The 25,284-nt window shown below is 51.2% G+C and overlaps 1 protein-coding gene across 2 annotated transcripts; it reads left to right on the forward strand.

Annotated features, from left to right (window-relative positions):
* Positions 1–1,923: 1,923 nt before the first annotated feature.
* On the forward strand, positions 1,924–25,045 carry KCNG4 (potassium voltage-gated channel modifier subfamily G member 4). Of its 2 annotated transcripts, XM_043436652.1 has the most exons (6): positions 1,924–2,013; positions 7,474–7,538; positions 7,940–8,350; positions 8,723–8,927; positions 10,089–10,851; positions 22,419–25,045. In XM_043436652.1, coding segments are annotated over exons 4-6 (1,536 nt in total). In that variant the 5' UTR covers positions 1,924–2,013; positions 7,474–7,538; positions 7,940–8,350; positions 8,723–8,925; the 3' UTR covers positions 23,190–25,045. The 2 variants fall into 2 exon arrangements, with proteins under 2 accessions (XP_043292587.1, XP_043292586.1); XM_043436651.1 differs by lacking the exons at positions 1,924–2,013; positions 7,474–7,538; positions 7,940–8,350; positions 8,723–8,927 and having other exon boundaries at positions 9,451–10,851.
* Positions 25,046–25,284: the final 239 nt, after the last annotated feature.

The following is a 25,284-nucleotide window of genomic DNA, read 5'->3' on the forward strand; positions in this document are numbered from 1 at the left end:
CCCATTCCCCTCTGCGTAGCTACCTGGCTGTCCTGCCATGCACCCAAGAGCCCAGTGGGTACCAGGCTGAGCTCCCCAACCACAGAGGGCAGAGAGCCGGCCTGTCAAAGGGTGCAACGGGGAGCAAGAAGTTGGGGGGCTCACAGGCAAAGGCCAGCCAGCCCCCGCCTCCCGTCTAGCAGAGACCCTTCTCACTTAAGAGTGGCTGAGACGCTGAACAGGAGAGAGAGCCCGCTTGGCCTGTGACCCCCGAACAAACCTGGGACAGCATCTTTCTCTGTGGAGGCCTTGGAGCAGGCGTCTTAGGGTCGGCCGTGCAAGTTCCAATGTTCCCGGGGGGTGGGGGTGCAGGAGAGGCCCTCTAAGACCCCCTTTCACCCCTTTACAGGACGTAACCTGCAGCCTGACGAGGGGCGGCGACCCCCGAGGTGGTTTTGTTGGCCAGGCCACACAGACTCGGCCAGGCTGTCCCCACACGATGCCCTCCGAGGTGAGAGGTGGGCCTCAGGCTCTCCTGGGGGTTCTCTTGGCAAGAGGAAAATCCGGCCAGGACCCCTGACCAGGCAGGGGGTTCGCGGTTCCAGCCCGCTTCCGCTCCCTTCAAGCCCAAGTCCCCACTCACTTCCGGCTTCTCATCCGGGAACTTTCCCTCGAAGGCCGGCCCTCCAGGCCTCCCGGGCCTCCCGGGCCCCCCGGCTGTTCCTCGTCCTCCCTCCCCTCTCCTGGAATCCGAGGAAATTCCACACAGCCTGGCCTTCTGGGTCACCCCTCACCTGCCTCCCGTCCTCCCTGCCCATCATCTCAGCCGCACCTTCCAGGGGCCACTTCCGTTTCTTGGAAGATGGGGGGCGTCTGACGAGACTCAGCTTCCTGGGAGGTGGGGGGCGTCTGACGAGACCCATGGGGCCCTGGACGCAAATTCCCAAACACCTGCACCTGGGCGCCCGTAACTAGCAAGTTCCAGCTGACATCCTCTCTCTCCTAAACTTCTCCATCGCTTTTTAGTTGGGCTACTGTCCCCTCCCCCACCATCTGCTCTGCCACCCAACTGGAAATTTCGGGGTCACTGTAGCCTCCTCCCACTCCACTCCCCACGCACCTCCTGCCAACCTCCTCCTGACTCCTGTCTACATCCCTCTGCCTGCCTATCCTGTTCGGGTCCCTGCCTTCTGTTTCCTGCCCTCTTTCCATGGTGTCCTAACTGGGGTCCCTGCCTCATCTTTTTCTTCATCTGGTCTTTGCATCCTTCCCCAGACATATCTTCCCCAGGTCAGATCTGGTCATATTCTTCCTGAGTTTTTTTTAATGACTGGAAGGCCTTTTGATTAAGATCCAAGTGCTGACCCAGCATTCAAAGCCATGTTCTCTCTGACTCCTGTTTCCCTTTCTAGCCTGCTCTGGCTGTCTGGCTGTGCTGACCACACACCCCACTTACTGGCATCATCCCTGGTGGTGCACCAAGCATCTGAAGCTCCCAGGTCCCCACTTAGGAAGCATTTTTGCCCAAACTATTTCACCCAAGTGTTACCAATCCTTTAGACCTAATTTCCAGAAAGAGTGGGAGGAGAGGGACACTTGGCAACCATGTGGTAAATCTAGAAAGAGAAGCAAACAGTCTACACAACAGCTGACCTGATCACTTTAATAAGAAGTTAGAAGCACCTGGAGGGTGGAGGGAGCTGAGACCCCAGCAGGTGTTCTGTTCTGTAATCTCCCAATCAAAATATATAAAATATCTTGTCTGCTTGGTGGGGGAGGGGCAGCAATTTCTCCTCCAAGTGAAAGGACTCAGCTGCCTGGCATTCAGAAGCAATGGCACACGCTTCCTTTGTAGCAGAAACTGTCCCCACAACTTCAGCAAACTGCCTGAGGACAGACTCATTTCCAGAAGAGCTTGCATCTTTCACTGGGGATAATTACATCTTGAGCCATCTTTTTAAAAAGAAAGCTGAAGCAGCTGTCACTGGTCCAATCTTCTTCTTCCTTCCAGAAAAGGAAGGTAGAAGGGAAAAGGTAAGCCTTCCCTGCTGAGTTTTCTCTAGTTTTCCTCAGAATTCCATGAGGATGGGAGGGAGGCTGGTTGAAGAAGAAACAGACCTGGGTGTAACTGCAGGCTTCAGGGGTGACTTACAAAAAACAGGTTCTGTGGCTAGAGTGGCTTTGAAAACCTGGCCGCTCCAAAGCCATTTGCTGTGACAGTCTGGTCCTAACTGGGAGCCCAGGGTTGAATCCAGCCCACTGACATGTCTTATTTGGCCCTTTGTGGTATTTTTTTTTTTTTTAAAAAACACTTCTAAAAATTAAACACAACATACATACTAAAGTACACACATTACTTGCATGGGTTTAACGCACTGTGATCAGCCCCCAGAACCTGCTATGTACCCCCAAAGGCAATCATTTTCCAGACTTTTATTACTGTGGGTTAGTCTTGCTTGCTTTTGATTCTCACTGTATCTGCTCATTTGTGTCTGGCTCCATTCACTCAACATAATGGCTGTGAGACTCTTCCGTGTTGTTGCAGATGGTTGTGGTGTGTGCATCCTTGTTGCCCTGTGGTATTTCACTGTGGGAACACACGTGGTTTGTTTACACACTCTCCTGTTAGTGCGGGTTGCAATTTGCCGCTGTTACAGCAGCGCTCTGACAAGCCTCCTAACCCATGCCTTCTGGGGAGCATATGTGCACGGCCCTCATGGGCATACACCTAGGAGCGGAATTGCCGGGTCAGCAGATATGCACATATCTGATATGCTGGCACTGTATAAATTTCTCATGAGTTGGCAACATTCAGAACATGAGAGAGTTAGCATAAAAATCAGGGTTACAGCTCTCCCTTCAAAGTGCAAAGATTCCACAATATGGGACCTGCATTCCACGTCTGTGACTGGTGTTTTGGTTCCCCCCCAGTCCTCACCCAACCTGCCTCATGCCGTCCCTCTTGGCTTCTGGAGGCACCTTGACCTTGGGACTCTCAGAACGTGGGAAATGATCTGAGTGTGCTTTTACTTCAAGTCCTTAATAAAGATTACTTGGCTGCCTCAGTTTCCCCAATGAGGTCATGCTGAATGGCCCCAGGGGCATAAAGACCTTGATCCGGTCACTCCAGTGGTGGGGGTTGGGGCTGCTGATAAATGATCTCTCCCCAGATGGCTCCTCCTCCCGCTGGCACCAAGATGCCTATTACTTTAATTTAAGAAGAAGTTTTTTTGAATCAATATACATCCATGGTTTTCAAAAATCAAACAGTACAAAATGATATAGAGAAAAGGAAATTTCCCCTCTATTTCACTCCTTCCCCAAACCCTGGGGTTCCCTCCTCAGTTGTTGAGTCACTCAGTCATGTCTGACTCTGTGCCACCCCATGGACTGCAGCATGCCAGGCTCCCCTGTCCTTCACTGTCTCCCTGAGTTTGCTCAAACTCACGTCCATTGAGTCGGTGATGCCATCCAGTCATCTCATCCTCTGTCGCCCCCTTCTCTCCTGCTCTCAATCTGTCCCAGAGGCAACCCCAATTTCTAAGTTTTACCCATTTTCTATTCTACACACACACATACAAACACCTCTTGTCTACTTCAAACTAGTGCTTTGAGAATGATCTGTTCTGCACCCTGCACTTTACCCGTCTTGCTGGCCGTTCCATGTCAGTATGTATAGATTCTGCTTCTTTCTAACAGATGGAGTTTTTTCTTGCCTTTATGACCACCATTTATTAACCAACACCCTAATGAGGAATATTTCAGTCATTTCCAGTCTGCTGCAATCACAGACTATGCTGTGATTATACTGTCTTTGCAGACATGTGCAAGTATATCTGCAGAATAAATTCTTAGACATATGACTGGGGGCAAGAGGGCATTCAAATTTCTTATTTTGGTTAATAGTCCCAACTTGCCTTTTGAAAGGGTCATATGAGGAGAATTCCCTGGTGATCCAGTGGTCAGGACTCCACCCTTTCACTGACGGGCAGTATGAGTTCCATCCCTGGTCGGGGAGCTAATATCCAGCAAGCCAGTCAAAACCAAAATGAAACAAAAGACACGAAAGGGTCAGTTTACACTGCCTCCAGAAGCATCTGAGTGAGCTACTGTGGGCTCTGAAAAACGTGCATAAACCTGTAAGTTCTGATTTCACTGACGTGGCCCAGTCACTGGAGTTTTTACAACCTCACCAGAGTGATGCTAAAACATTCCAGTGTGGAGAACCGCGCCTTTCATCGCCAATGGCTCCCCCAGGTCAGGGAAACGTCTGTAGCCCTCGGCAAGGTAGAGAATCTCATCATTTTTTATTCCCACCTGCCTGTCTACTCTCTTGCATCATGAACTCACCACCTGCCCATCAAGGCTTACCGGGGGGTCCTGCTTGGGGAGCGAGTCCCTGGCCACCTGGTAAACTATGATGCACAGGGCAAAGCGGCACAGGCTTAGAAGAGCCAAGATGTTCTGTTCTCAGCATGAGGTCCCGTGACAGGAGTATTGACACCACAATAATAGGCAAATGCTACCAACCAGCATTTCTGCCCACCCCCACCAGGAAGTCAGTTATTATCATTTAACAGCCCACCACCATTTATTTGCCTCCTCTGCTCACTCTCAACATCCTGGGATCTGCTCTTCTCATGCTCTGTTATCAGGAGACTTGAGCTCCTGTAATTACAGATAACGGAGATGATGAAAATAATAATTTCTCATTGAGCACTTACCATATGCCAGGCTCTGAAGTCAGCACTTCCCATGCATTTACTCATTCACACCTCATAATCACACTGTGAGGTAAGGACTATCATTACCCAATTTTTCCCGAGGCACAGAGAGGGAAAACAATTTGCCCAAAATCACACAGCAAGTGAGCAACCACTGTGGCAGAGTAGATCTCGGTAAGCGTATGTTACATGGATGGATGGATCTTAACTTCTGGAAGCAGGTACTGGCAGGCCTGGCTGTGTGGACAAGAAAGGACGTTTTCCTCAACAAATTATAAGTATCTCTGATGCCTGGTTTGTTACCTGCCTGCCCCTCCCCGAGTTAGGGTTTGTATTAGTTTGCTGTTGTTCCTGTAATAAATGCCACAAAATTGGCAGCTTGAAACGGCACACATTTATTATGTCACGGTGCTGGAGGTCAAAAGTCCAAAATGGGTCTCACTGGGCTTAAAGATATCTACATCTTAATCCCTGGGACCTGCAAATATGTTACAGACGTGGCAAGAAGAACTCTGTAGATACGATTGAGTTAAGGATCTTAAAATCCAAAGATTATCCTGGATTATCCAGCAGGCTCGAGGTAATCATGAGGGTCCTTATAAGAGGGAAGCAGGGGGCTTAGGGAAGGGGGACAGAAGCAGAGGTCAGAGTAATGCAGCCACCAGCCAAGGAATGTGGGTTGCCCCCAGGACCGGAAACAGACTCTCCGCTAGAAACTCCAGCAGGAACATAGCTCTGACAACGCATTGATGTTAGCCCCTAACATCCATTTGGCACTTCTGGCCTCCAGAGCTACATGACAACACAGTTGCATTCTTTTAAGCTACTACATCTGTGTGTTTCCTTCCAGCAGCCCTAGGAGACTCAGGCGTGGTCACAGGCCATCCCTTCATCACAAAAATATGACAGGTGGCAGTCGTTCAGAAGACAGCAAGGATGGGCAGGCATAGGCTGTCCTGTATCCAAGATTCCCTGGAGGTTGGAAAGGGATGGAACGGGGGCTGGGCTACACTCCCTGGGTAGCTGAGGTCAAGTATGCACAACAGGAGGGAATACTGTGGGCAGGAAGGCAGTGGCATTAAGTTAAATGGGGATCAGGACTTTACCAAGTCCTGTGGAAAAACTCGGGGCATGCCCCGGGCCAGGACACCAGGCTAAAGTCAAAGGCCCGATGGCCTGGACAAAAAGACAGTGCTGAGACAGCACTGGGGCTGTGGCAAGAGCGCTGGCCTGCCACTGGCCGGCCTGGAGAGCTCAGGCTCTTTCCGCCCTTTTGGGGTCTCTCGCAGGTGACCTGTTAAGGTAATAATCATAATAACAGCAAGCACTTAAATGGACTTGCTTGGTCCCAGACACTCTTCTTCTTCGTGCTCTGCCTTGTAAACATAAACGGACTTGTCCAATACTCATAACAAACCAATAAGTAGGTGCTGTCATCTTTATTTCACAGGTGAGGGAATAGAGGCACAGAGAGGTTAAGAAACTTGCTGAAGGTCACCCAGCAGGGAAGTGGTAAATTCTTTTTCTTAACTAAAAAAAAAATTTGGCCACACCACACAGCATGTGGGATCTTAGTTCACTGACCATGGATTGAATCCACACCCCCTGCTTTGAAAGCAGAGGCTCTTAACCACTGGACCACCAGGAAGGTCCCAGAAGTGGTAAATTCTTGACTGGAACGCATGCACTTCAGATCCAAAGAGAACTGAGAGGTAGGGGAACAGGTTGGGGGAGATTTGGGCAGAGATGTTAAATCAAGATGAGTAGTAATGAGCTGGGGGAGGTGGGGAGACAGAGAAAGAGGAGGGGCAAAAGCCAGCAGAAGCTGGGAAGATGGTTTTGGAGTCTGGTCTAACAGAGGCGCTGGAGCAGCCGTGGGGTCTGAGAGAACCGGGGTGGAGAGGGTCAGGGGAAGGGGAGGGGCATCTCCGTCACTGAAGGGCACCCTGGGGTCTCGGATTGGGCCGAGTGTGGGGACTGGGCCTGGTGGGGCCAGAGTATTGATTTGGGTTACACAGACTCACTGTGGGAAACCGATCCAACTGAAGTTGCCATGGTGAGGCAGGGTCTCGCCCCCGCCCTGCCCTTCGTCACTCACCCAATTCCAGTCTTTTGTGTAGAACCCTTGGATTTTGGGCAATACCATTTGAAAACTGCTACCCTGCCTCCATCTCATCAGCTCCTCTGCTCCTGCATGGATTCCTCCACTGCCCGGACCACAGAGAGCCCCCGGAGTCCCCATTCTGCCCCTGCCACCCCCTCCAGGTAGCTTCGGAAGGCTCCAGCTTGGACTTCCTCACTCCCAGATCCTTGCACAGAACTCAAAGTCTCTGTTCAGTGCACATTCCAGCCAGCAAGTGACCTTGAGCAAGCCTCGTCCTTGCACCTCCGGGCGTCATCTGCAGAATGGAGCCGATAATAACAACTCCCCTCTGGAAGCCAAGAGACCGGGCCTCAGAACCTCTTAAGAAAATTAAGACGAGCCAGTGTACACTGACCGCCTACATGAGAAAATGCTGTTGCAATTTTAGCCGTCACCATTTCGACTGTCCTCATTTGACCAGTGAGAAAACTGAGGCCCAGAGAGGTGAAGTCACCGACCAAGGACACACAGCAAGGTAGCGCAGAGTTGAAACCAGGACACAGGCCCTAGAACTGAGCCTCTTCCTCTTTCCCCTGAGTGTGCAGCCAAACCCACAGAAGGAACCTGCCATGTGCCTTCTGGCCAGATTCTCCCCAAACCCCCTCTCCTTCACATATTTTTTTACAGATAAGGAAACTGACTCTCGCCTGCCCAAGGTCACCCAGCCACTCACACGGGAGCCAGGGAGCCAGGTATGTGTGACTCCGAGCTCACGCCCGGCCCTGACCCATCACGCAGCCTCCAGGACTCCCACCCAGTGCTCAGATGCTGGGTTTCTCAGAACCTGTCCGAGGTCTGGGCTGGTTAAAAGCAGAAAAAGTTCCTCTTGCAGCCTCTCCCTGAGCTCCTCCCCATCATCAACACATCCCCAGGAGCCTCAGGATGCCGGGGACAGATAAAGGCAGATGCCCCAGCCCCAGGTTGCCCTCCACTCCTTCCGAGTTCTGTTCCTCCTTGGAGGGGAGGGAGGACAGCTCTCCTTGCCTTCCAGGCGGTTGGCAGAGCAGCGGCTGCTGTTCCTGCCTGCTGCCTGGCTGATGGAGAGATTATTTCTAAGCCCTTCCCATTCCCGCCCCCCCCCCTTCTCTTGCAGGACCACACTGGCTGTCCCCGTGGGACTCAGTACAGAGCCTGCCGCTGAAGCAGGACAGCTGGCCTGGCTCCCTCCCACCACGAACCCCTCAGACCCTCACCTCTAGCGGGGAAAGGGGCTTCTAGGTCCTTTCAAAAAACAACAACAACAACAACCCACCCCACTCCTCTTGGGCTTTTCTGCAGCTGCTGGAGAGAGAAATGCAGAATGAATGGACTTCTGGTTTCTGAAGGAGGCGAGGGAAGAAAGGTTGAAAACTAACTCAGCCAGAAACTGCTGTGTTTGGGATTTTTCTTTTCTTCCCCTTCATCTTCAACACAAACCCATCTCTTCCCTGGGCATCGAGACATGGGCTCCTCTTGCCTTGCCCGGCAGAAAGACAGCTGGAATTGGGCTCCCTGAGACAGGAGGGTGAGTTAAACTTCAGGGGACGAAGTTAGTATTTGCTGCGGGGGTGGGGGGTATACAGGATGCTCTTAAACATCCCTTCCAAAGCGCTGTTTTGAGTGAATACCTTTCCCACGCTCTGGAAGGAGGTTTGTGTGCCGGCTCTTCCTGGGGGGCAGTGGGTTACAAAGTTAGGTTTGTGCAATGAATGAAGAAAGGAAAGTTTGGGGGGTTCTAGAAAGAGACCCTACTGGGAGACAGAGTCCCTGGTTGCACTGGGACTCACCGTGTGACCTTGGACGAGTCACTTCAGCTCTCTGGGTCTGGCTTTTTCACTAGAAAAACAAGAACGCTTGGGAAGGCTCCCTTGATTTCAAAATACTCTTTTCTCTGCAGGCTGCTCATCATTTTCTGGCCGTACATTGTAAATGAAGTAATACACGCAGAATAACAGACCATTGTGTGCTGAGCAAGTGTGAAATGCATAGGCTGTGATTCAACTCTTCGCTGCCTGCTGGAATCCACTGGCTCTGAAACTGAGACAACTTTTATTTCCATTCAGTCTCTGAGTTTTCCTCTTGATTGGAGTGCATCTTGGAATGTAAGGTTATAGGTGCTTCGGAAGCAGCTCTGGCTAGAATGAATAGCACAGAAAACAGTTGTGGGAGGCAGAGGATGAGAAATATTGTGGCGATGACTTTCTTTAATGCATGGGCTAAACCTGAAACCCTTCCTCTAAGTCAAGCATCCCAAATAGGTCTGAAACGGATAGAGCATTAGAGGCGCCTTCATTTCACAGATGACAAGACCAAAGCCCAGAGAGGGGGAGTAACTGATGCAAGGTCACACAGCAAGGTGGCTGAGACAAGTAGTCCATGAACACAGAGGAGCACTGTCATTGATAGCAAAGTCCTCTAAGTGGGAAAGCAAGAAAGAGGACTGAGGCAAAGGTTGTGGAGCTTCTCCTGGAAGATGCTGTGCCAAGCACAGTTCCTCGTTACTTAACTTTTCTGGGCCTCAGTTTCATCATCTGTAAAATGGAGATATTAATGTCTACCTCAGGGGGTTGTTGAGATGACTTAACATAGGAGGGGCATGTGGATCAGTGCCTGGCATGTCAGAATCGTCTAGAAGGGTGCTTAATATACACCTCACATGTATTTTTTTTTCACATGTATTATTGCATGTAACCCTCACTGTACCCAGTGAGGTGGGCACCCAAACTGCCCCAGCTGAGCAAGTGAAGCAAAGGATTCAACGAGGCTGAGAAACCCAGCTGGGGTGGCAGTCTGTAAGGGATTACAACCCAGCAATGAACTTGAGAAACTTTTACACTCTTAAGCTCTATTTTCAATAACTGTACTTTGCAAGGTTGGGAGGAGTCTTGTCATTGGCATAAGGATGCTGAGATCAGAGAGGTTAAGCTACAGGCCCAAGATCACACAGTCTGGAAGTGACACAGCTCTGACTTGTCCAGCTCGGGACCGCGCTTCCCGAGTCCCAGTCCACCTAATGCCTGTTCCAGGGAGATTCTTCTGAGATATAAATAAATGCTCCATCAGAGAAGGGATGTCATCATGTCCTTTCATTCACTGATAGATCCCAGGTGCGTAGTAGGTACTCAGTAAATCTGTGTTGGATGAAAGATTAAAAGGATAAAGGGTGCAGGTGAGGGAAAGCAGACATGAGGCGATGTGGTCTAGGACTCTGCCCTGAGACTGATGGTTCCTCCCTTCTCTTGCTCTTGTCCTTCGGGCTCCAGGACGACTTCCGCAATATCCATGCCTTCCCGAGACAGGGGCCTGCATGCCGGACACCATCCCTTCCGCCCCTGCAGCCCTTTGAGTCCCTTCTTGTCGGGCCCCGTGGAGCCGCCGTCCATCAAGGGCATTTACTACCGCAGGGCCCGGAAGGTGGGCGCGCTGGACGCCTCCCGGACGGCGGACCTGAAGAAGGAGATGCTGGTCAACGTGGGGGGCCGGCGGTACCTGCTTCCGTGGAGCACGCTGGACGAGTTCCCGCTGAGCCGCCTGAGCAAACTCCGCTTCTGCCGGAGCCACGAGGAGATAGCGCAGCTCTGCGACGACTACGACGAGGACAACCAGGAGTTCTTCTTCGACCGGAGCCCCAGCGCTTTCGGGGTGATTGTGAGCTTCCTGGCGGCCGGCAAGCTGGTCCTCCTGCGGGAGATGTGCGTGCTGTCCTTCCAGGAGGAGCTGACCTACTGGGGCATCGCAGAAGCCAGCCTGGAGAAGTGCTGCCTACGGACGCTGCTGCGGAAGCGGGCCGAGCTGGCCGAGCTGCGCCGCGAGGAGGCCCTGCAGCGGCAGCGGGAGGCCGGGCGGCCCGCCGTGCACGCGTCCCGCTGGGGGCTCTTCAGGAGCCGGCTGCGCGAGACGGTGGAGAACCCGCAGTCTGGGCTCCCCGGGAAGGTCTTCGCTTGTCTGTCCATCCTCTTCGTGGCCACCACGGCGGTCAGCCTGTGCGTCAGCACCATGCCCGACCTGAGGGCGGAGGAGGACAAGGTGAGTGGTCCATCGCTCCGTCAGGCGCGGGTGCCCGGGGCCGTGGGACTGGGGGCCCACGAGAACGTTTTCATGTCTTTTCAGACAAGAAGGCCAGAAATGAATATGATCCCGTGTGGATTGTGTTCAGTTTCAGACCAAGGCAGTTGTAAAAGATATTTTATACATTTTTTGGTTTCTGAGAAAGAAACACATGAAGGGGACCCATGAAAGTCAGGAGGGGCCCCCGCCTCTGAGAGCAAACGCTGGACATTGTGGTCTTAATGGACTGAGCTCACCCAGCCCTGCCTCTCCTAGCTCTGTGAGCTGAGTGATTCACGCCAACCTCTCTGAGCCTCAGTTTCCTCCTCCATGAGACACCTGACGTCACTGTGAAGGCTCACGCGCTCAGTGCTCCCCTCGTGTGTTAACTGAGCAGCTATTCTGTGCTGAGTTCTCGACCAGGTCCAGATTCCTTACCTCCTTAGCCAACTTTCTCATGGGCATCTCAGCTCTGTAAACTGAGGCTCAGGGCACTTAGCTTCTTGGGAGTAATCTAGCGAAGATGCTGATGACAGAAGAGAGCCTCAGCCCTCGTTCCTGACCCTCCCAGTCAGGCCCTCCTTCCAGGGAACTCATGGAAGGGTCGATCCAGAAGTGTCCCTGCCCCAGGAGGCCGGAGCAGAAACATCTGCTTGCCCACTCCTGCCCTCCCTGGTAGCTCACTGATAAAGAACTGAGTGGTAAGGTACTGTCTGCCACCGCAGGAACTATGAGAGATGTGGGTTCAATCCCTGGATTGGGAAGATTGCCTGGAGGAGGGCATGGCTACCCACTCCAGTATGCTCACCTGGAGAATCCCACGGACAGAGGAGCCTGGTGGGCTACAGTCCATGGGGTCACAGAGAGTTGGACACGACTGAAGTGACTTAGCAGGTCCTGTCTTTCCAGGAAGCTGTGAGATAACCCTCCCCCCGACCCCCATCACATACCCCAAGGGGTCAGATGGTCTGAAACGTGAGTTAAAGACCTAGCATTTTATTGGGAAGGTTATTGGAGAGGTTATTCTTCAAACTGAGAATTGGACTGTTTCCTAAGTTAAAAGGTTGCTCTGTAATCCTCCATGGCTCCCCATCATCTGACTCATGGAGCTTACATTACAGCAGAGAGAGCGAGCCGATCATTTAAACATATACATAAGGTTATGCAGGCTGTGGATGGTTTATAGCCAGTGTCAGGTGACCTAAGTTCTCATCCCTTAAACATGTATTTCAGGGATGATCAGAGAAGTTTCCATATAGAGAAGACTTAGATGGAGAACCAGTCAGTGCTTCACACCAAGTAGGCTCTCAATAAATATTTGTTGAATAAGATATTAAAATATCTTGCCCAATCTATACATGTTTTGTCATAAAGCAAACCAACCAAAATGTTTTGACTTTCAGACAGCTTTTTTCCCCATAGAGAGAACTGTAGCTCTAATCGTGGACTTTTTTTTTTTTTTTTCGTTCTTTAGCACAAAATTATGTGATTTAAGAATTTGCTTGTTCACTGAAATATTTATGTGTGGACACTGCAGTCAAAAGATTAGGACAAAGTAAGGAGCCTCAGTCTCCTGTGCTCCAAGGGTGCCCTGGATCCTAGTTGCTGAAGAAGGACCCCTGGATTTTTCACAAGCCTGTTCCTCTTAGGGATTTTCAGGGAGCCAGGATTTAGACTGTGCAGAGAGACAAGCTCTTTACAAAGCCTAATGCTTTTAAAATTACCCAGGGTATGAACCCAGATTGGTGTGACAGGGACCTGGAAAATTCAATTAGAGGTGAGTGAGAATCCTGTAGAAGCCGTTTCTAGCGGGGAGTGAGAGAGGTGGTGTCCCCAGTCCAGTCGCAAGCTCCGTGCACCTGGGAAGCCACCCCTGGGTGCTCTGCCTAGAGAGGGGCCGTGAGGCCCTGCCCTCAAAAACAAAAACAAAAAAGTGTGTCTATGTCCCTGTTCTGATGGTAATTCAGAGAGCCTGGAGGCTGAGGACCAGGCGGGCTCTGTTCTTTCAAACCATGCCCTTATATTTACATAAAAAGATGATGTTCTTTCTCGGCCACACATGCCTGGTATTTCGTATTTGGCTGCTGGGACATCAGTCTGAAAGCAGCGATTCAGCCCCGGCTGCAAAGCTGGGCAGCTGCTTCTGGGGACAGACAGTGCCCAGGAGGTGTGGGGGCCCGAGTCGTTGTCCCAAGGGGACATGACCCACAGAACTCATCCATCAAACATAGAGAAGGTGTCACCCTGGGATGGAGAATCAGCACTCATGCAAAGAAAGCACTTTCCTTCCCTTTTTCTTCTAGCTTCTTACAGCAATATCCCTTAAGTAAACTTGGCAGTTGAGGAGCAAGGTCTGTGCCCAAGATTGCAAATTAAAATGGAAGAGGGAGGAAGTAGATGGACAGGAATGACCAAGCCAAGTACCTAAAGCCCCTCCGGAAGCATTTGGACTTCTCTGGGTTCCCTGGTGGAGCTCAGCCCCAAAGGAATGAGAGAACTGATGCTTATTAAGTGCCCTTCAGGATGCTGGCATTGGACAGGATGGACTTAATCCTTGTAACAGCTTTAGGAAATGGATGCTGTAGCTACGACCATTTTGCAGGTAAGGAAACTGAGGCTCAGGGAAGTTTTGTCACTTTCCTAAGCCCGAAGTAAGAAAGTGGCACAGTCAGGATTTGAGCTCACCTCCGCCTGGCTCCAAAACCTGACCCCTCATGACAGAACCTTCTTCTAATCCTCCTGGGTTTGAATCTTGGTTTCATCCCTCATGAGCTCAGTGATCTCCAGAAACTCACTTACCTTTTTGAGCCTCAGTTTTCTTTTTTTTTTTTTTTTTCTTGAGGTTTACTTTATTTTTTTTGTTTTTTTGTTTTTTTTTATTTTATTTTATTTATTTTTTTTTTCCAGTGGGTTTTGTCATACATTGATATGAATCAGCCATGGATTGAGCCTCAGTTTTCTTATCTGTAAAATGGGGATGCTGTTAGCCCTTTCCTCAGGGGATTATGGTGAGAATTAAAAGATTAATATTTGTGTAACATGATTGGAACAATACCAACTCATAAGAAGGGCTCAAAAATATTAGTCATCATCATTATTCACTTATCAGGTGCTACTTAACAGGAAGTCATCACATTTATCCTTTTATTAATTCATCAATAGTCACTGAGTGCCAACTAAATCCACTCGTCTAGATGCTGCAGATCAGACAAATTCCTCACTTTCCTGGAGCTTGTATTCTGAACATCCCAGCTCCATTTTTAAAGTTCACATAACGTAAAATTAACCATCTTAAAGTGAACAATTCAGTGGCATTTAGCAAAATTCATAATGCTGTGTAGCCAACACCTCTATCAAATTCCAATATATATATATTTTAATTCCTTTTAAGTTCCAGTATATTTCTAAGAGAAAAACCTGGGCCATTCAGGCAGCCGCTCCCCACCTCCACCCACAGCCACTGGCAACCACCAGGCTGCTTTCCATCTCCGTGGATTTTGCTGTTCTAGACACTTCTTATAATGGAATCATACAATATGTGGCCCTTTTGTTTCTGGCTTCATTCACTCCATATAATGTGTTCAAGGTTCATCTGTGTTGTAGCCTATGTCAGTACTACACTCCTTTTAAGGGCTGCATAATATTCCACTGTCTGTAAATGTCACAGTGTGTTTGTCCATCTGTCCAATGATAGTTCCTCAGATTCTTTGCTTCCCTCTGCCTGAGTCCTCTGCCACGGTCGTCAACCCTGCCATTCAGCCCTAGTGCCCTGTACGAGTAGCCCCTGCCCAGCGTCTCTGCTGGTCAGATCGCCTTGTCCTCCCTCTGGAGGAAGCTGGGGGTCACTGGGCAGCTACAGCTGAACTCTTGTTCATTTATCCTGACCCCTTCCTCCCTCCTTGCTGCGACCTGGCTCTGCCCTTGGACAAGTCCCTCTGTCTCTGTGCCTCTATCTCCTCACCTGCAAATGAGGATAGTGGCACCCCTGCTCAGACAGAGCCCTAGGACGTATGGTCTAGTTCTCCTGTGTGGGCACAGAGGCAGCGCTGGCTGCTCTCCCCCACCTCGGGGACTCGCTCATGCCCCTCCCACGTGCGCATCTGCTGTGCTCCTCAAGCTCTCTCCCGGCTCTCAGGACCTCAGGGGATAAGCACAGGCATGTGCTCTCACATCAACCCCCCCCCCCCCATCCCACCCCCTGCCCTCATTTTAGCTTCCACTTCCGCCCAGAGGCATGCTTGGGACTTCGGGGACCTTGAGAAGGGACACACTCTGGATAGCCGCCCTGCAAAGCGAACCGGCTGGGGGCGGAGCCAGCAGGGGGCTGAGGGCAGGACCGCCGGACTCTGCGTCTCCCACCCCCTCCTGGCCTGTGCTGTGCCCCCAGTCTCACGGGGACTGGGAAGGAAGGCATAGAGATTTTTAAAGATCAGGTGGATCCCCTGAGGTCCCCTGATGGAAGAATTCTCTTCTACTGTGGTTGCAACTCACCTTTTGGGCTGCAGTCACCCCTCCCCCACCTTGGTTAAAAAGCCTCCGGCTGGAGCCAGCATCTCCTCCTCCGTGGTCCTTTCTTGGACCCTGAACCAGCTCCGCATAGTACTGCCCGCTCTCTGTGGCTTCTCTGTGTTCAGTGACGTTTGGCGATGGCTTTAGAAAAGTCTTCTTAACTTGGCTTGGGGAGTTAGGGTGTTCCTCGCCCCCAGCTGAGTCTCCCTAATATCCCAGCCAACAGCACCAATCCCCATTTCCTGGACGGGGCCCCCCCTTCTGCTGAGTACACATACTTCATGCTGTCCCTTCCGCCTCACCACGCTCCCCTGGTGTCTGGGGGGTTCAATTCCTAACCCGCCCCTGCTTGCTCCACACCGTCCTCAGAGCTCTCAGGGTTTGGGTTCAAGGTGGGGAGGGAGAGGACCATGGAAGAGGCCCAAAGGAGAGGAGGGTGGCCGAGAGAGACTTGGCTCTCGGGGCAAGGCATGAGTCAGCACCGCCAGCACCCAGAGACTAGGACCAGAGGCACAGATGATGGAATTCATGGCCAGGAGGAAGGAAAGGGAGGGAGGTGGAAATGCTGAATGGAGCCGTGAGGCCAGCACTGAGCTGAAAGGGTCAGACTGGCTGCGTTCCCAAAGGGGAGCTGGCAGGGGTTGCTGTGAGAGACACAAAGGGTGCAAGGGAGGCTCCAAGGTCAAGACTCTGGCCCCGAGTCCCCCCCAGATGGAACTTCTAGAACTGGCCCTGGCTGTACCTGCAGCCGTCTGCCGGACAGCCTGTCCAGATGGTCCCTCAGAAAGCCCGGTCCGCCCCCTGACCCCAGAGCCCTTCAGAGCGGCTCTGCTCCAGAGCTTTGGGGGAGGACGGGGCAAGACTGTGGGCCAGCTGCTCCACCTTGCCCGAACTGATGCGGTCACTCAAACTCGGGTTTCTTTTTTATTGTGATATAATGTACCATCTAATGTTCATCCTTTTAAGGTGCACAGATCAGTGATTTTTTAGTATGCAGTTGTGCAACCATCCCCACTAATTCCAGAACATTTTTATCACCCTAAAAAGCAACCTTGCACATACTTCTGGCTACTCCCCATCTCCCCCCGCCCCCTGCTATCCACCAGCCCCAGGTGACTGTGAATGTATTTTCTATCTTCATGAATTTGCCTTTTTTGGGCACCTTATTCAGTTCAGTCACTCAGTCGTGTCCAACTCTTTGTGACCCCAAGGACTGCAGCATGCCAGGCTTCCCTGTCCGTCACCAACTCCCAGAGCTTGCTCAAACTCATGTCCATCGAGTCAGTAATGCCATCCAGCCATCTCATCCTCTGTCAACCCCTTCTCCTCCTGCCGTCAATCTTTCCCAGAATCAGGGTCTTTTCCAATGAGTCAGTTCTTCACACGAGGTGACCAAAGTATTGGAGCTTCAGTTTCAGCATCAGTCCTTCCAATGACACTTTATAGATACAAAATAATACAATATATGGTCTGTTATGTTGGTTTCTTTCATTGAGCATAAGGTTATCAAGGTTCATCAGCTTTGTAGCACGTGTCAGCGCTTCATTTCTGTGGCTGAATAGTACTCCATCATATGGACAGACCATATTTTGTTTATTCATTCCACTGTTGTTGAGCATCTAGTTTCTTTCCACTTTTGGGTTGTCATCAATCACACTGCTCCAAATCTTCATGTACAAGTTTTTTGTGTGCATGTGGATTTTCAGTTCCTTGAAGTATACACTTAGCAGCAAAATTGCTTAGTCATACAGCAAATGTATGTTTAAGTTCTCAAGGGACCACCCACCTGTTTTCCACAACAGCTATACCACTTTATATTCCCGCCAGCAACGTTTGGGTTGAGGGGGGTGGTTCTAATTTCTCCACAGCCTCAACAAAACTTGTTTGTTTTTATCCAAGTATTACTGCTTTACTGTAGTACATTAGTTCTAGGGGTACGACAGAGTGATTCGACATTTTTGTCCCTTATACTCAATTTAAAGATATTGTTATAAAATACCGGCTGTATTCTTTGCACTGTATATCACATCCTTGTATTTTATTTATTTTATACCTAGTAGTTTGTACCTATTAATCCCCTGACACTTATTTTTTGTCCTTATAATCACAGCCGTCCTGGTGAGGGTGGAGTGGTATCTCTTTGTGCTTTTGATTTCCAACTCTGATTTTTTAAAAAAAAATCTTTTCATGATGGAAAATTTGGGGCATTTGCAGAGTAAATAGAATAATCTAACGAACCCCTAATTACTACCCATGACTCAGCCTTCCAGACTGTCGAGAGCCTGCCACTCGGGTTCTCTCTCTCCAGCCCCTCCCACCTCCAATCATTTAGCATCATGATCATTTGTTTTGTTGTTATTTTACAGTTTTATGGGAGAAATTTACATACATTGAAATGCGCAAGTCTTAGCTGTCCGATGTAACAAATGGGGCACACCCGTGTCACCCACAGCCCTGGTTGGTATGGAATATTCCTATCACCCCAGGATGCTCTTTCAGGCTCATTTGTAGTCTTCCCTATCCCATCCAGAGGCGGCTGCTGTTTCCGTGATTCTGTCCACCTCCCGTGAGCTTTCCTGCTCTTGGACTTCACCCAGATGGAAACATCACCCCACATCTGCCTGTGACATGCGTCATACCCTTCACCCCTCCAGCCTTCCCAGGGCTGCTCATGTTTCTGTTCATCACGGGAGGGAATCAGAGCACCCCTCATTCCCACCAGGAACAAGTGCCCCCACGAAGGTGACCAAGCACCCCAGTTTGCCCAGGGCTGAGGGGGGACTTTCTGGTGACCTGGGACTTTCTGTTGCTCAGTCTGGAAAGTTCTGGGCAAACCAGGATGAGTGGTCCATCCTACCTGAAGAATACAACCGAAAACCTCCTCAGAGAAGGTGACTTCCTCCTTTCCTTCTGTTACTAGTTTTCCTCAGATATTGACTGGGCTGGGAATCATTTTCTCAGCTTGAGCCCCGTAAATCCCCACCACCCCAGCGCCGGCTGCTCGTAGGGCATTTCTCTGAGGACCAGTGCTGGGAGGTTGGTTTAGGATGCAGAGCTGAGCAGCAATGCAGGGGTGACTCCGCACAGCACTTGCTGCAGTGCTGGGAGGTGGCCGGCGGGAGGTGGGTGGTTCATGCCTGGAATATCCAAAAGCCGGCACCAGAGGCAGAGGGAGGAGGACCCACAGAGCCTTCTCTGCTTCCCAGGAGTCACCTTCCTGAGCTACAGGGTCACTGGTCTGGGGAGATTATTCCCAGGCCACTGAGGCTCTTACCCCAAAGGGAAAACTCCCCGAATGTCAGCGATGAAAGGGGCCTTATAGAGAGAATCTGGCCCGGAGTCTGAAAAACTTCCAGGTTCCTCTGGGTCAACAGGAGGTCTTGCCAAAGTGCAGATTCCTGGGCCACCCTCCCGGGCTTTGATTTTGTGATGGGGACCCCAGAACCCACATTTGTAACAAGCACTCTGGGGGATTCTGTCGCAGGGGTTATGAATTGGCTTTGAGAAATGCCGCTTCTGTCCCACCCTCTTCATCAGAAGGTGAAGCACAGGAAGGGGCAGTGACCACCGAAAGGTCATAGAGCAAGTTCGTAGCAGGACTGGGGAATCGGGATCCAAAACTCCTGAACTTTGCAGAACCCCGAAGCAAACCCCAGGCAGTCATGGCAAAGACCTCTTGTGTTCTGGAGAATTTCCTCCACTTCCTGTAGAATTCAGGATAGGAAAAGATATAGTTACCCTTCAACTGAGCGGGCAGACTATGTCTGGACCAGTGGGTTGTCCCGCACAGGTAGCTGCAATATTTTGTGCACCTGCAGCAGTAGCAGCCTGCTCACTACTTCTCCTGCATTATTCCCATTGGTCCCAGCTCTCCCACGGCAGAGGAACAACAGTCCAGGGGGGATGAAGGATTTGCCTAAGTAGGTGGAAGTGAACCTGAGTCACAGACACTCTGGACTCCATGCCCTCAACTGCACCCCCACCAACTCCTACCTCTTGGATCAGAGAGGGCAGGGGAGAGAGCTGCCCCACTCAGGACTGGTGAATAGAGATCGGGACAGTCCAGCCCCTTTCTCCCTCCAAAGGTCAGACAAAAAGAATATTTCAATTTAGCATTCCTGTGAGAAGGAAATGGCAACCCACTCCAGTGTTCTTGCCTGGAGAATCCCAGGGACGGGGGAGCCTGGTGGGCTGCTGTCAATGCGGTCACACAGAGTCAGACATGACTGAAGCGATTTAGCAGCAGTAGCAGCAGCAGTGAGCCCAGGCACTGGAAATAATTCCTTTTTCCACCTCAGAGGTTTTTAATCCAAAGAAAACTGCAGTTGCCAATGTGTTGCTATTCACTCAATCAACTGGCTTCAATCATTCTTTCCCTCATCCATCATAGATACAGATGCCAGAGATCTAGACATAGAGATGGAGATGATGCAGAGGTAGATGCAAACCAAGAGGGAGATATAGATGATATACATAGAGTCGTAACATTTAGAGTCAGGTTCTCAACTCTGGCTTCACATTAGAATCATTGATGGGGCTTCTGGAAAATTCTACTACTCAGACTCAAACCTAGATGTCCCAGTCTGGACATCAGGATTTTTCAAAGCCCCCAGGTGATTCTAACATGCACAGTCAAGGCTGAGAACCACTACACTAGAAACAGAGCTTCTCCAACCTTATTGTGTGCATAAATTGTTGTTAAAATGCAGATTCTGCAGGTCCCAGGGGAGGCTCATGCTTTTGGTCCCAGGACACACTTTGAGTGGCAGAAGGGCTAGCGGAAGTCTCTGCTGGGGGCAGGGGCAGGGGTGTGAATGACACAGGGAGGAAGCCTCAGATGCCCCACCTGGCTGGGATCTCTCGGGAAGGAAATAGTTGCAATCTGCATCACAGGGCTGTACTAGGAATGGTGGCATCCTCTCTGCCCTCCCCACCCACCCACCCCCAGCCTCTGAGCCCCCAGAAACCACAGCTACTTCTCTGGTCCTTTACCTCCAAAGTCTAGCATGGGACCTGGCGCAAGGTGAGCCCTCCATGTGGGTTTTTTTTTAAAGTAATTTTATTTATTTGTTGCTGCGCTGGGTCTTCATTGCTACACGGGCTTTTCTCTAGCTGTAGCGAGTAGGGGCTACTCTCTATTCATAGTTGCAGTGCACAGACTTCTCATTGCAGTGGCTTCTCTTATTGTGGAGCACAGGGTCTAGGGCACCGGCTCAGCAGTTGTGGCGAATGGGCTTTGTTGCTCCACAGCATGTGGGATCTTCCAAGACCAGGGATCAAACCCACATCCTCTGCATTGGCAGGTGGATTCTTCACCACTAAGCCACCAGAGAAGCCCACCCTCCATGTGTTTTGTTGGATGAATGAATGAGGGATTGTGGGCACAGAAGTTACAAAATAGTCTGTAGTCTCCAGGAGACCATCTCCTCCGAATGTGGGCTCAGGCAAGTTAGTTCAGTGCTCAGAACCATTTCTTGGACTGTCAGTGAAGCCTGCTCATGGCACCGCTGTGGGGCTTAAGTGACAGTACCAGATCAGCGCCTGGTACGCAGAACTGCTTGTGTTGGTAAAGGAGAAGTTGGCTGCTGTAACCAAGAGGCTCCACGACAGGACGGTTTTCAGCACAACATGCTTAGTCGCTCAGTCGTGTCTGACTCTGTGCGACCCCATGGACTGTAGCCCTCCAGGCTCCTCTGTCCATGGGGATTCTCCAGGCAAGAATACTGGAGTAGGTTTCCAGGCCTTCCTTCAGAGGATCTTCCCAACCCAGGGATCGAACCCAGGTATCCCGCATTGCAGGCAGATTCTTTACCATCTGAGCCACCAGGGAGGCCCTTCAACACAATAGACGCTGGTTTCTCTCCCACCCAAAGAGGGACCAAGGTGAGTAGGCGGCTCTCATTCTGAGACCCAGGTTTTTCCCACGGTGATGCTCACCCTTCCTGGGGCATTGGTTCAGTCTGCTGGTTCTAAGCTGGGTTTCAGGGCCGGCTGGGTGGTCCCAGCTCACAGGAAGGGGAGAAAGAGTGCAAGAACTCACGCCCACCACTAAAGTCCTGGAGCTGGAGGTGTGGCGCATCACCTCTGTTTACATTCTGTCGGTAGGGGCTTGGTCATTTGGCCACACTTAGCTGCAGGGGTGGAGAAGGCAATGGCACCCCACTCCAGTACTCTTGCCTAGAGAGTCCCAGGGGCGAGGGAGCCTGGTGGGCTGATGTCTATGGGGTCGCACAGAGTTGGACACGACTGAAGTGACTTAGCAGCAGTAGCAGCAGCTGCAGGGGAGGCTAGATCAGGTGGTTTCTGATCTAGATGACTGGCCATGCACCCAGCTGCAACTTGAGAACTACAATAAAAAGGGAGTTTTGGCGGATGACTAAGAGTCTAAAACAGACCTCCACTGATATAGAGTTATAGATTAATGATAGATGGATAGATAGAATATAGAGACTATATACTATACAAAGAATATATAGAGAATATATATTTAAATGTTTAATATATAGTATAATGGGCTTCCCAGTTGGCTCAGTAGTAAAGAATCTGCCTGCAATTCAGGAGCCGCAGGAGACACGAGTTCAATCCCTGGGTCAGGAAGATCCCTGGAGGAGGGCATGGCACCCCACTCCAGTACTCTTGCCTGGAGAATCCCATGGACAGAGGAGCCTGGTTGGCTATAGTCCATAGGGTCCCTAAGAGTCAGACATGACTGAAGTGACTTAGCACACATATAGTATATCAATATGTGATGACATATATAACATGTATTCTAAATATTAATACATTATTATTACTAAATATTAATATGTGGTAGTACATATTCATATATTAACAGTATATTTAATATATGAAATATAGAGAGAATATATTTAGTATAGAGTTAGCATAGCATTTTTAGTAGAGACTGTACATATGTAATCTGTATATATGAAATCAGTCTCAATATCGGTACAAAGCTTTAGAATTGCTTTTCAGCATGGTTCTCTTGCCATTTCTGGTGCTTCGTCTCTGTACCCTGCGTTTCCTCACCTCTCCAGGGGGAGTGCTCACAGAAATGCTACTACATTTTCATCGTGGAGACCGTCTGCGTGGCCTGGTTTTCCCTCGAGTTCTGCCTCCGGTTTGTCCAGGCCCAGAACAAGTGCCAGTTCTTCCAAGGGCCCCTGAACATCATAGACATCCTGGCCATCTTCCCTTACTACGTGTCCCTCGCGGTGTCCGACGAGCCCCAGGAGGATGGGGAGCGGCCGGGCGGGAGCTCGTACCTGGAGAAGGTGGGGCTGGCACTGCGCGTGCTGCGGGCCCTCCGCATCCTCTACGTGATGCGCCTGGCGCGCCACTCGCTGGGGCTGCAGACGCTGGGCCTCACGGTGCGCCGCTGCACGCGAGAGTTCGGCCTGCTTCTCCTCTTCCTGTGCGTGGCCATCACCCTCTTCTCCCCTCTGGTCTACGTGGCTGAGAATGAGTCTGGGCAGGTCCTGGAGTTCACTAGCATCCCGGCCTCCTATTGGTGGGCCGTCATCTCCATGACAACGGTGGGCTACGGAGACATGGTACCCAGCAGCGTGCCGGGCCAGATGGTGGCCCTCAGCAGCATCCTGAGCGGCATCCTCATCATGGCCTTCCCAGCCACGTCCATCTTCCACACCTTCTCGCACTCCTACCTGGAGCTCAAGAAGGAGCAGGAGGAGCTGCAGGCCCGCCTCCGCCGCCTGCAGAACGCAGCCACGGCCGGCGAACACGAACTCCTGAAGGACGTCAGTGACCTGAGCCTGGAGGGCCCTGCCTTGCCCATCGCATACATTTAACTCAAAATCCTCCCCCGAAGATGCTAGACCTTCAGCGCATGGCCCTCGGCTGACATGAGCTGGAGAACACCAGCGCCTGGATCCTCCAGGAGTGTGTTTGTAGAGCTTGGGGGCGCACTCCCAAAGCTGGGAGGGGCTTGAGGCCAAGGATGTTTGGTCGGGTGATTCTTGACCCTCCCGGGCACAGTGGTCCGGGCCGGCCTTATCCATGTCACTTGCCATTTCCTCTCTCCCTGCCCCTCGCTGAGCACATCCAATTTCGCTGGGTTAGCTCTATCTCCCTTCCTTCCCAGCAGAGTCTTCAACATCCCAGGCTGGGTTCCAGACGCCCACAGAACTGAACCTACAGAATTCCATTCCTCCCCTAAGACCCTCTTTCCTGGACCAACCCACCGCCAGGAACTGGAGGGGTCAGTCACTGCAAACCCCTCTGATCAGATCTCTCTGCCCAGCCCTATCGGGGGTTCCAGCCTGGGTCAGTGTACCCTCCCGTTGCTCACACCACCCATGGCATTTTCCTAATGCAGCTGCCCCTGCCCAGCTCTGGAAGCCCTTAGCCAAGAAGGCAGAACTGCATCTGTGTTAAATCCCACGCTGGGGACTGGGGGCCCACCATCCCTCCTGACCTGCCTGGGACCTGGGCAGAAGCGCCACTTGCCGGCACAGCAAGCCCTCCTGGGCTCTTGGTGGGACCTTCTCCAATCATCCAGTCCTTGGCCTTGACAGAGGCTAACTCAGAGCACCCAACTGTCCCTTGAGAGAACCATTCCTGCTGCTGGTTCCTTTAGTCCTTTGGTGACCTCAGCTTTCCACTCTCAGCAAAATTGCCAGAGACGCAGCATAGAAATGAAGGCAGCCTTAGGATCCACACCCCCCCTCCTGCTCCCCAGATCCCTTGATGCCAGAGAATAAGACCTTCTTTGGCCGATATTTAAACGAATTCATTCACTTAGGGTTAGGGTTCATTCAGTAACATGCCTGGCCCTTTGCATCCAGCATAGGAGGCAGAGGTTGGACCAAGTCACTGGAGAGAGCAGTGCATCCTGAGCAGAGGGGAAGAAGCAGTGAGTTCTGGGCAGTCGGCTCATGGAGGGCTTCACAGAGACACAGGAGGGGGTGGATGCAAAGGGTTGTTTTGGAAGACAAAGCTGGAAAGGTGGGCCGGAATGAGATGCTGTGTAGAGGACTTGGACATTTCAGTAGATGCAGATGAGACATATGCTGGAGGAAGGGGCAATGTGAATGGACTGCAGTGTGGATGAAGATGATGGGATGGGCCGCTGGAGGACCAGTTTGGAACAGGGAACAATTGAGCAGTTTGGGCAAGCTACAAGCACCTACCTCCTCCACGTCATTAATTGTACAGGTGGTGCCAGGTCCTGGAGTCTCATCTTTTGTTTCCCAGCTGAGCACACCTGGGAGAGGCCAGTGACCTCCCACCAGTGGCTCCGCTGTGCACTGCTACATGCCATGGGCTGTAAATCTGCTAAGAAAGAGCACAAGGTTGCAAATGGATGATGGAGAGGAGGTTGTGGACCTCTGGATCTAATATAGTTCATGTGTAAGCATTTCATCGATGGGGACAACCAACCTTTATTTCACTAGTGTTTAGTGCAGGCCTACTATGTACTGGGCATACACTTCCCCCTGACCACAATGCCAGGGTCAGTTTAACCACAGGTGGCTTGGGCAGGGGGCCATCTACACCAGCATCTAGCTTCAGGCTGGCCTTGACCTCGTGGGGAGCCCTCACTCCCTTTGACTGCTCCGAGTGCCATCTCAGCTGATGGGCATACATGTCTCCCCATTCCTCTAGCCCCCAAGAATCATCAGGGCACCCCCCTAGTCCTTCCCAAGATGACATTTCACCAAATAGGCACTCTGCATGGTAGCAGAGTGGCCAGTCAGGGCTTCCCTGGTAGCTCAGCTGGTAAAGAATCTCCCTGCAATGCAGGAGACCCCGGTTTGATTTCTGGGTCAGAAAGATCCCCTGGAGAAGGGATAGGCTACCCACTCCAGTATTCTTGGGCTTCCCTGATGGCTCAGACAATAAAGAATCTGCCTACAATGCAGGAGACTTGGGTTCGATCCCTGG

This window comes from Cervus canadensis, chromosome 18 (assembly GCF_019320065.1).
Source record: "Cervus canadensis isolate Bull #8, Minnesota chromosome 18, ASM1932006v1, whole genome shotgun sequence".
Taxonomy (NCBI): Eukaryota; Metazoa; Chordata; class Mammalia; order Artiodactyla; family Cervidae; genus Cervus; species Cervus canadensis.

Excerpts from the sequence above, each read along its gene's own strand:
- KCNG4 (XM_043436651.1), top strand. The coding sequence starts at position 10,048 with ATGGTTCCTCCCTTCTCTTGCTCTTGTCCTTCGGGCTCCAGGACGACT. Across the intron at positions 10,852-22,418 it reads TGAGGGCGGAGGAGGACAAG|GGGGAGTGCTCACAGAAATG; the intron begins GTGAGTGGTCCA and ends TCACCTCTCCAG.